At 47.9% G+C, this 9,709-nt stretch overlaps 4 protein-coding genes across 4 annotated transcripts; 2 read left to right on the forward strand and 2 right to left on the reverse strand.

Annotated features, from left to right (window-relative positions):
• Positions 1-193: 193 nt before the first annotated feature.
• On the forward strand, positions 194-1,910 carry F4812DRAFT_467287 (uncharacterized protein). Its single transcript, XM_047938633.1, has 3 exons — positions 194-949; positions 1,031-1,445; positions 1,504-1,910. Exons 1-3 carry the CDS (start codon positions 637-639, stop codon positions 1,577-1,579), a joined length of 804 nt encoding a protein of 267 aa, XP_047793392.1. The 5' UTR covers positions 194-636; the 3' UTR covers positions 1,580-1,910.
• On the reverse strand, positions 1,438-2,522 carry F4812DRAFT_165516 (Cnl2/NKP2 family protein-domain-containing protein). Its single transcript, XM_047929871.1, has 2 exons — positions 2,057-2,522; positions 1,438-1,999 (listed from the first exon to the last, which is right to left on the reverse strand). The coding sequence occupies exons 1-2, from the start codon at positions 2,351-2,353 to the stop codon at positions 1,736-1,738; spliced, it is 561 nt and encodes a 186-aa protein (XP_047793393.1). The 5' UTR covers positions 2,354-2,522; the 3' UTR covers positions 1,438-1,735.
• Positions 2,523-2,737: 215 nt separating this feature from the next.
• Positions 2,738-6,230, forward strand: F4812DRAFT_412695 (MRG-domain-containing protein). Its single transcript, XM_047932723.1, has 4 exons — positions 2,738-3,434; positions 5,132-5,403; positions 5,452-5,567; positions 5,621-6,230. The coding sequence occupies exons 1-4, from the start codon at positions 3,027-3,029 to the stop codon at positions 5,788-5,790; spliced, it is 966 nt and encodes a 321-aa protein (XP_047793394.1). The 5' UTR covers positions 2,738-3,026; the 3' UTR covers positions 5,791-6,230.
• An 876-nt stretch (positions 6,231-7,106) lies between these two features.
• Positions 7,107-9,415, reverse strand: F4812DRAFT_165604 (uncharacterized protein). The gene is made up of 2 exons (XM_047929872.1): positions 7,609-9,415; positions 7,107-7,541 (listed from the first exon to the last, which is right to left on the reverse strand). Exon 1 carries the CDS (start codon positions 9,037-9,039, stop codon positions 7,615-7,617), a length of 1,425 nt encoding a protein of 474 aa, XP_047793395.1. The 5' UTR covers positions 9,040-9,415; the 3' UTR covers positions 7,107-7,541; positions 7,609-7,614.
• Between the last annotated feature and the right edge of the window lie 294 nt (positions 9,416-9,709).

The raw sequence follows: 9,709 nt of genomic DNA on the forward strand, positions 1-9,709 counted from the left end.
TAGGTACATATGTAGGTACTTTAGATATTGTTCATAGTATTGTGCCACAAATCATGCGGGGCTCAGCGCTAACAGGGATAAGGGTGACATTTACCTTTCCACTGAATCCAAGTCAACAAAATAATGCACAATCATAGGTGGAGTTAGTAAGCTTGGCAAGAAAATGTCGGGAAGGAGGGTGGGAACACTATATGCTCCTATGTACTACTACATACCTGTATGTAGGTATTTACCTAGCTGTCCGGGGAAGTTTAGCTGTTGGAAAGACCGAACGAGTTGTCCTAGGACCCTAGACAATCCGTTGTTTGACACATTTTTATTTTCCTTTCTTTTAAATCCCTCGACCTGACTTGATTCTTACACTAGGTATAATAGACCTTTTCCTAGTTCACGACAGCTTACCGTCGCAGTCTTGAGGTTCGACGTCATTGTTACCTAGATATATCCTTATCTTTATCCTGATCCCTTAGGTATCCTTATCCTACAGGATTCTCTTGAGTTCTCTCTTTCGGTACCTTCGATTGGGTTTTTATACTTTGGTCCTACCGTGCTGGACAAAATCACATCAAATTACATCATTTTCTCGACCTGTTGCGGCTTGATCTCGATCTGAGCTATCTACCAACTAATAACAAGATGCGATTCTCTACAACCTCAGCCATTCTCAGCTTGCCGCTGTTAGCAGCTGCAGATGTCCCTAACTACCGAGCTCAGTTTGATAACTACTTGGGCCAGGCCCAGGCCGTTATAGGCAAATTCGCTTCTAAGATTCCTCATCCTAACAAACATAATCCTGCCGCTGCTGCCGAGGCTAAGGCTGGTGCCTTGAACCTGGATATTCTGTCTTTGGATAACTGGAAGGAGACCCTTTATGGACCCGTGAAGCCCGACAGCAAAACTCCGGTGGAGTGGTGGGTTCTGATCACGGGTGGAAACAAGACTTGTTTCGGTAAGCATCTCTATCACCACTTCTATCACCACTCGCCACCTTGATCCCACACTTGAACATGGTTCTCCTAACGCTAATTAGGCCACTGTGGAAAGATCGAGGCTGCGTTCAATGAGACCGCTGGAAAATGGGCTCTGACACCCGGGAAGCCTCATACTGCTCTGCTCAACTGCGAGGACCAACCTGTTCTTTGCAACTCCTGGTCTGCCCCAGCCGGTGCGCTGTGGATCTTCGAGATGCTTCCGGAACCGGCACCTGTGAATATTTCGACGAAGCGGTTCAACATGACAACTGTCACTTCCGATGACTTTGTCGAGCTGCAGGAAAATGGTTACAAGTCTGCCACTCACCTGCATGACGGCTTCTTCCATCCTTTCAACGGCCCTCTTGCCAAGAATAGCCTTGCAGTTCCAGTTGGTTGGGTCCTCTGGGCCTTCAGCCTTCTTCCCAGCTGGGCGTTCATGATTCTTGTTTCCATTTTCAGCAGGAGCATGATGTAAGTCATATAAATTCCGTATACTGTAATGCAGAATAAGTGACTGACGATACTACAGGAGCAACCGCCTAAACCAACAAATGGATGGCGGTCGACGACCTGCTGCCACTGGCCAAGCTGCTCCCCGAAGATAATGGTGATGTATAGCGGAAGCATATTGGACACTCGCTATAAAACTGGCTGTGCTCATATCGGGGTGCGGCTCGAGGAGCTTGGCTATAAGCATTATGTATCATTGGGTCGAGGTCACGTAGGTAGTGATAGTAATAAATGGGAATGTATCATGAGATTCATATCTTGCGTTCACACACGTCCTGCATGCGTTCAAGGCCATCTAGAACCTCGTCTTTTAGTTTTGGGTTGACGAATCGACCATACCGAAGATCGCTCATGTTGCCAACAGCCTGCCTAATAGACTCGAGGAGAGCAGCCTCCTCCTGCTCCATTGCTTGTAACTCACGCTCCATGTCAGCGATGGCATCGTCCATTGCGGGTAGGATAGTCATTAGAGTATGTTGCTTCGGCTGTATCGTACTGGAGGTGGATCCGAACAACTACAACTTGAATTAGAGATTATGTCTTGACTTCGTATTTTTGGGTTGATGACGTACCATTCGTTCGATTTCAATCTCATCATCTTGTTCCTCTAGCTCGGCTTCTCTTCGAGCCTTTATCACCTCTCGGCGCAAAGCTTTACCTTGCCTGACCTGAGCGTCTATATTCTGGGAGACGCCATCTACTACTGCGTTGCGCTGCTGCTGTAGATCTCTGTAGAGCGACCGGATCTGCGGGGAGGCTTGTTGTGATTTAGGGAATAGGGAAATGAATTCTTGCAGAGAGATGATTGTAGGTAGACGAGCAGGGAGGAGTAAGTAGTTTCGCAAGATGGTGGATTCGTTCGTTGCCATGATGTAGTTTACTATGTGAGTTGAACTAAACAGAATTCAGTCAAGATTAATTCTGTGTGTGTTATGTGTGTGTGTGTGTTTGTTCGGTTTCAGATGAAACAATACTTATTAGGATAAATGTTGGAGTACCTAATGTTGGCGCACCGGGGCGTGAATGGAAGAAAATCACTTTAAACCAAAGCGCGTCGAGAAAACGCGTCCGAGCTTTTGGCGTCGGCCAGCCGATAGGGTGATAAGTTGATAAGGTGAAAGGTGACAGGGAGGTAATAGGTACCTATAGCGTGATACCTGGTACCTACCTAACCCGCCCAGCTACTTAGCATACATATGTACCTCCATAGTAATTCACGGGCCTTAGATAATACTGTACCCTCCCCTGCTTCCACTCTCTCTTTCTCTCTCTCTCTTAACTTCATACCTACCAATAAGATCGGTGCTAAGGACTTCAATAACTTTCTCATTCACCATCTTAAAACATCATTCTTCTTACTTAACTCAATTCATCATTCTTTCTCACTTTGGTTTATGGCACTTGTCATTTCCACCTTTTTTTTTCTTCATAACCAGTATCTTCCCTGTTAAAGTCCCCCTTGACCCCCCCCTTTCCATCATTCATCGTCTATTCCGTCTTATCGTCTTTTCAAGGTGAATTCATAATACCAATTCACAGGCTATGGCCCCCCCGAGACAGAACCAAGCTCCTCCTTTTTCCAAGGACGAGAAAGTATTGTGTTTTCACGGTGACCTGATGTATGAGGCCAAAATCATGGAGGTCAGTGTCAAGTCTGGTCAGAAGCCCGAGGATGCGCAGTATCGTATCCACTACAAAGGGTGGAAGGCGAGCTGGGACGACTGGGTCTCCCAGGACCGCATCCGCAAATTCACTGAGGACAACAAACAGCTCGCTAGTCAGCTGGAAGCCCAGGCCCGGATGCGAAGTTCTGGCTCTAAGGGAGGAAAGAAGGGGATTAAAGCTAACGGTTCCGAGATGAGTTCTGCTCGAGGTAGTGAAGAGCGTGTCGCCGGATCTTCGAGCTTCGGTAGAGGCCCACGACGTGGTAGGGATTACGAACTTGAGAACGTAAGTCAAACTAGTTTTCCCCTTTATTTTCTTTCTATTTTTTTTTCTTCTTCTTTCTTCATATCATAATGTGTTGGGTTCTGCATAAATGGAAGCCGTGTATGCTTCCGATTAAGCCGTCAATTTTCCTATACTCGGATCAATAGAGTCTACCTGCTAGGAATCAGGACGACAAGTATTCGGTCATGAAGACACGGAATTCTTCATTGGGAGTGTGGCTCGTGAAATAAAACCAACTTGGTCACGCTCACGACACTTTTTGGTTGAAATAACTCCATGGCTATGGTCCGGTCCGGTCATATCGTGGAAGATTTCACTACGACCTGCTACCTAACCCAATCACGCCTGATATCAGCAGGACAGATAGGAGCTCGTAACTGCGCGAAATAACCCTCGAAGTTTGATAAGAGATGTACCAAGGCCTTCATCACTTGTGTCACTCACGCTCATCAGCTTGGGAGTCACTGTGCTGGCGTCTGCCAACAATCATCCCGAGAAAAAAAAAAAGAAAAAAAAAACCACGTTGTCAGGTTACCAATGCTGGGAGCAGTTCTACTAGGCAGCTAGCAATCTTCCCAACCCCATTCATTCGGGAAACGAAATCTCTTATCATTGAGGGGTTCAACTTGCAGCCTAATTCTTTTTTTGAGAAAAGAGCTTCTCGTTTCGTAAGGACCACCTAACGAAAACTTTTCTCTACTCACAAAACCTACGCTCCTACTACACTGACTACCAACGTAAATTTGGGCTAGTCGAATTTCTTGTCGACGCCTAAACACATTCCTTCCGTGACAAACTGCACACACCTTCTTGACAACTCCTCCATTTCATCTCGCTATACCGCCGCAGCATAGCAACGATGGCGGGCAGAAAGCAAAAGCGCGTGGTTTCCATCAATGATTACGAGCTTCCGCGTAGGCGAACTCGAAGTCAGAGAATCCAAAACCTGTTGTTAGACTCTGCTGCTCCTCATGACGATCTAAAAATTGTTGGTGGTGGCCCTACTTCCGAGGACTCTGCTCCGGCCTCGAAGTTAGCTATATGCCGGAGCCCTATCATTGATCTAGAGTCTGCTATACCAGTACCTGAATGCAGCTCCAAGCCTGTCAGCAAGAAGGCGTCCAAGGCGGTGCCCAGAGAGGCCCCTAAGAAACTTGACGGATCTGAAAAGGCACCTGCAAAAAAATCACCCATGCTGTCGCGTGGAACACCAAGCGAGACCACTTCCAACAAGGAACCCCCGATCGTTACTGGCGCCTTTATGACGACCCCCTCGTCCATGACATTGATGCCTTCACCTGGACTTTCTCTGGCGGATAAAAATATTACCACACGCCAAAGAACATTTAAGCAGAAGGAGCAGCGGTTCGCACGCAAAGGAGATGGGACAGATTTCCTTATCCAACTGCCAGTCCCTAGTTTTCAATACGTCACCAAGAAAGGAGCATTTGTCATTGACGATGACCGATTCGGATTTCTTCATCTTGTCAAGGATCATCCTAAGATTACGGAAGCAGAGCAGAGTCGCACATTGACCCGTGCGAAGGAGATCTGGTACCGAGGGATGCCCGACCATATAAGCATCCCAACAGCCGGGATGCCGTCAGAAAAATTTTACACAAATCCCAACGATGATTCCGTAAATCTAGAGCTTATGTAATGTTTTCAGGGTCGCGATGCTAATTCTTATTCTCTAGGAAGACGCATTTCACGCCAGACCGTCTATCAAAATTTTTGTTCCTGATATCCTGAAGGCAATGCTTGTCGACGATTGGGAAAACATTACCAAGAATAACCAACTTGTTCCTCTCCCTCACCCTCACCCCGTGACTAAGATCCTTGAGGACTATGCCGCCTATGAGACTCCGAAACGCCCTGCAGGTTCATCCCACGTGGACATCCTTGAAGAGACTTTAGCTGGCCTGAAAGAGTATTTTGACAAATCTCTTGGGCGTATCCTCCTCTATCGGTATGTTGCGCCCCTATTAACTATGAATGACCTTCTAATCCAGGATAGATTCGAGCGCGCCCAATACGCAGAAATGTATAAGAAGTGGATGTCTGATGACGCTGAATATCAAGGCAAGACTGCAAGCGATACCTATGGTCCTGAACACTTGATGCGTCTAATCGGTAAGCTATTTTGTCGTATTAGTCTACGACTCGAGCTAATTTCTTTCTTGCAGTATCGTTACCGGAGCTTGTTGCTCAAACCAATATGGACCAGCAATCGGTCAACCGCCTGCGTGAAGAACTGGTTAAGTTCTGCACCTGGTTGTCAAAGAACACCACGGAGTACTTCGTTAGCCATTACGAATCTCCCCCTCAGGACTATATCCAGAAGGCCAAGGACTAATTTGATGTTCGTCTTCCGGTTATATCCATGACTCCTGGAATTTGTGACTCTTCATCTGGCATGTTCTACTATTTAGAGTCGTGTCGAAGAACCAAGATAGACATCCCCTCCGCCACAGTACGGTCTTTGGTGCTTCTAGCTCCGAAACGATATTTTTCGATTCCCTTGTACGAATACTAGATTTCATACGGTCGATGCGAAAAAAAAAAGGGTTTTCTGTTAGGGCGTTTTGCCAGGGTTACGCATACCACAGGGGGCCACCAGGAAATGAAACTTGTCCGCCTGTAACATAAAAAAGAAGGAATAACTTGCGATACTGGTCTAGACGTTTTTATTTTGAGGATTTGTTTGATTTTTCGAGTTTCCGTTTTTTTTTTTAATAATAATTACACCAGTATTGCGCCGAGTCGTCTTAAGATTTTATTATATACATTAGGTGACTGTCAAGTTCATCACAAGATCCCTTGGCCTGTGTCGACTAGGTCGAGGTTTAGTGTAATGACAAGGTCCATGGCCCGAAAACAAGTTCTTCATCTCAAGTCCTTGTTTTCATGAAGATTGCAATCGGATAATCCTCGACTTACTATGTAATTCCTGCTGGGAGTTATGAGATCCGCCAACACCGCGTAAGGGGAACCCTGGCTCGCCTTGCTCCGTTATAGCCGCGCGTACTTGCCTAACCTAGGGTTAGATATGTGTACCTCATACATGCGAAAACCAAGGCAATCAATGGTTTGCGATAGAAACTATTTCGTTTATCACGTAGCAGGGGATTCGGGGAAAGACTTAGGTACTTATAGGCAAGTTAACGTAGTCGTGGATCAAAATGAAGCGTCAACTTGCCTTCAGCTTCCAAAAATTCGGGCTCGGAGTTAGGGTTCTCCCTACGAAACAGTAAAGCCACCTACCTGCTTAGGTACCTGCCTACCCAAGGTACCCAAGCTACCTATCTAAGCTTACCTACCACATGCATCCCCGGAACCAACAACATCACAACAAGATCGATTACTACCAGGTATGTATGGAAAGGACAAGTATACAGTTGCTGTGCCGCTTCGCCGTACCAGTCTGTCTATGGGACTTGTAGAGTTAGGTAGGTCACGTACCTACCTAGGTAGGCTTGGGTACGTTATCTGAAATGATACCTAGTCGTAACAGGAACGGCGCATGCTTTTTCTATGCCTGGAAGTACGAAGAGGTGGTATATGTCGTTTTGCTTCGGGGAGATTATATGCGATATGATGACGTGGAAAACATCATATTGACTCAAGGCTGAACGAAGTTGGAGCGTAAATCATGAATCCAATATTGACAATTACGAAATGGCGTCTAACACCACACCTCACACTCAACAAAATTTAATTCAACACCAAGACAAATTATAGTTTGAGTATTATATCTCCATTCAACAAAAGAGTTCTTTTCATCTACACACTACACTACATACACAAGAATAAAACGAAGGCTGGCGGCGGCGTCGTCGTATGAGCCTTGTCAGCACACGTACTGCCTTTTTTTCATTTGATATCGGGCGCGGCGAGCTCCTGAGTATATGATAAATAGTCCAAAGATACTGCTGCTCAGCCTTCTTCCCACGCCTTCTCGGCGACCAGACCGGAGACGGCGGGGATTCAAGAATCAGCCAAGAACTGCGTTTAATCCAAGACTCTTTCAAAAACTGATCCGAAATAATAGGAAAATGCTTTGCTCTGGTTTCTCTGCGCCTTTATACGGCGCTTCCAAAACGTGTCGTGCAGTCGTCCCTCGTCATGTTATACTACAGTTCGGGGTATTGTAATTACAGAGCGGAACGCGTATATTGATTTACCGGAGGTTGACGGTAGGGATGGCGGCGCCGCTGGGGTAAGTAGGCGCAGTCGCGTTGAAACCGCCGGTAGGGTAGGGGACGACAGTGGCGGTAGCAGTAGCAGTAACAACGCCAGTCTCGCTCTCAGGGGGGCAGTCGTCACCCTCATCCTCATTGTCTCCCTCACCTTCATTCTCAGGGGTGCAGTCATCTCCCTCATCATCCTCACCGTTGCCGGTGGTAGGAACGGCGGTAGGAGAAGTGGCACCAGCCTCGGAGGTAGCGACAGAAGCAGTAGCGGAGGCAGCGGCAGACACGGAAGGAACGGCCTGAACCTTAGTGCTGGTATTCTCAGCAACAGGAGCAGTGATGTAGACGGTGCTGGCAGGCTTGGTCTCGGTGACGGTGACAGTAGCAGTGGCAGCAGCGCAGTCACCGTTGACAGTGACAGTGGTAGCAACGCACTGACCGGCGCCGTTGCCGTTGCCGTTACCGTTGCCAGAGCCGGTCTCCTCAGCCTTGACAGAAGAAGTGGACGCTTCGGGAGAAACGGTGACGGTACGAGTGCCAGTGGTGGTTCGGGTAGTGGTGGTAGTAGGTTCGTTGCTGACGACGTAGCTAAGACCGCTGCCATTTCCGTTGCCGTTACCGCTGCCGTTACCGTTACCGTTACCATTGCCGTTGCCGTTGCCATTGCCGGAGCCGGAGCTGGGGACGGGAACAGCAGTAACGGTAACCAGCTGAGTGAGGGTGGACTTTAAGGTGGTGACCAAAACAGATCGGGAGGTCTCGGGACCTACAGTGATGCTGACGGTCTGGTCCACGACGCTAGTAGTGGGGTAAACAGAAACACTGGCACCATTGCTGGGCTGGGTAGCCTCAGGGGAGTTGCCAGTAGAGGTGGTAATAGCAGGAGTAGCAGTAACGGTGCGAGTAGTGCCGGAGATGAGACCACTGCTGTGGGCACCGACCAAAGACTTGGAGAGGGACTCAGCAGCGGTCACAGGGCAGACGGTAGTGGTAAGGTCAATGACCTCAGTAACAATGGCAGGGCCAGTGCTGTTGCCGCTGCTGCCGGTGGCAGCAGGGCAGTTAGTGATGGTAGGAGCGCAAGAGGTGATAGTGTGGACGGTAGTGATGGCGACGGTAAGAGTGGTTGAAGCTCCGACACCAGTGGTTGAGGCTCCGACGCCAGTGGTTAAAGCTCCAACGCTAGTGGTTGAAGATTCGACGCCAGTGGATTGCGCGGGAGAAGATTGCACAGCGGAGGATTCCACAGGAGAGGACGAGGACTGCACAGCAGATTCTACCGGGTAGGAATCAGCGGGATAGGATTCCACAGGGTAGGTCTCATTTCGTCGCCAGTGGAAGTGACGGGGTTGATGGTAAGAAGCCGAGGCCAGGCCGGCGAAAAGGCCTAAAGCTACAGTTGCGGACTTCATTTTGTTTTTTTGCGGTTTATTCTAGGAGTTGTCTAATCTCGAAGAGTATATTTATATACTTCGTTGTTGTCGAATGAGTGGACGTATGCAATAAGCAATGCGGGATACCAATGAGCGAAAGTCGATTTCGCGGAAGCTGAGCAGACACAGTTGCTGTTTGTATAAAGTATAGAAACGTGTGCAGAATTGAAAAGACTGCTGGCGATGCAGAAAGGGTCTAGGAGGCGGTTGACCGACGACGTCGAAGAAAAAATGAGAGACTTGAGATATACTCGAAACGAGAGAAACACGCAGATGGTGAAGAAAGAAAAGGGAGAAAGAAGTGAGACTTGACGATGATGGAGGGTGGTGAGCCCTTTTTACATTAGGTACTCTCCCGAAATGAGTGTTAAAGATCCTTTTCCGCTCGGCGCTCCCACAGGCTTGTTAGCCTAACAGATCTAATATAAGTCTAGAAAAGACGAAAAGACCGAACTCCCCTTACCTTGGCGGCTAGTGTAAATGAGGCCCGGGGGTATAAACAAAGCCAAAGTCTTTCAACCCTAGCTCAAGGACCCTCCCCAAGCCTCCAAGCATAATCCGATATACCCATCATACCCAAGCTTTACCCAGCATACCCCTAGTCCGTCATTATTGTGTTGATGATGAACGCGGCCTTATCAGCCTATTG

The sequence above is a fragment of the Daldinia caldariorum genome, assembly GCF_022478825.1.
Source record: "Daldinia caldariorum strain CBS 122874 unplaced genomic scaffold F4812scaffold_2, whole genome shotgun sequence".
Classification (NCBI taxonomy): domain Eukaryota; kingdom Fungi; phylum Ascomycota; class Sordariomycetes; order Xylariales; family Hypoxylaceae; genus Daldinia; species Daldinia caldariorum.

Coding starts and splice junctions, on each gene's coding strand:
- F4812DRAFT_165604 (XM_047929872.1), bottom strand. CDS start 9,039: ATGAAGTCCGCAACTGTAGCTTTAGGCCTTTTCGCCGGCCTGGCCTCG.
- F4812DRAFT_467287 (XM_047938633.1), top strand. CDS start 637: ATGCGATTCTCTACAACCTCAGCCATTCTCAGCTTGCCGCTGTTAGCA. Junction 950..1,030: donor TGGAAACAAGACTTGTTTCG/GTAAGCATCTCT, acceptor AACGCTAATTAG/GCCACTGTGGAAAGATCGAG. Junction 1,446..1,503: donor ATTTTCAGCAGGAGCATGAT/GTAAGTCATATA, acceptor ACGATACTACAG/GAGCAACCGCCTAAACCAAC.
- F4812DRAFT_412695 (XM_047932723.1), top strand. CDS start 3,027: ATGGCCCCCCCGAGACAGAACCAAGCTCCTCCTTTTTCCAAGGACGAG. Junction 3,435..5,131: donor GGGATTACGAACTTGAGAAC/GTAAGTCAAACT, acceptor CTTATTCTCTAG/GAAGACGCATTTCACGCCAG. Junction 5,568..5,620: donor ACACTTGATGCGTCTAATCG/GTAAGCTATTTT, acceptor TCTTTCTTGCAG/TATCGTTACCGGAGCTTGTT.
- F4812DRAFT_165516 (XM_047929871.1), bottom strand. CDS start 2,353: ATGGCAACGAACGAATCCACCATCTTGCGAAACTACTTACTCCTCCCT. Junction 2,000..2,056: donor AGATTGAAATCGAACGAATG/GTACGTCATCAA, acceptor TTCAAGTTGTAG/TTGTTCGGATCCACCTCCAG.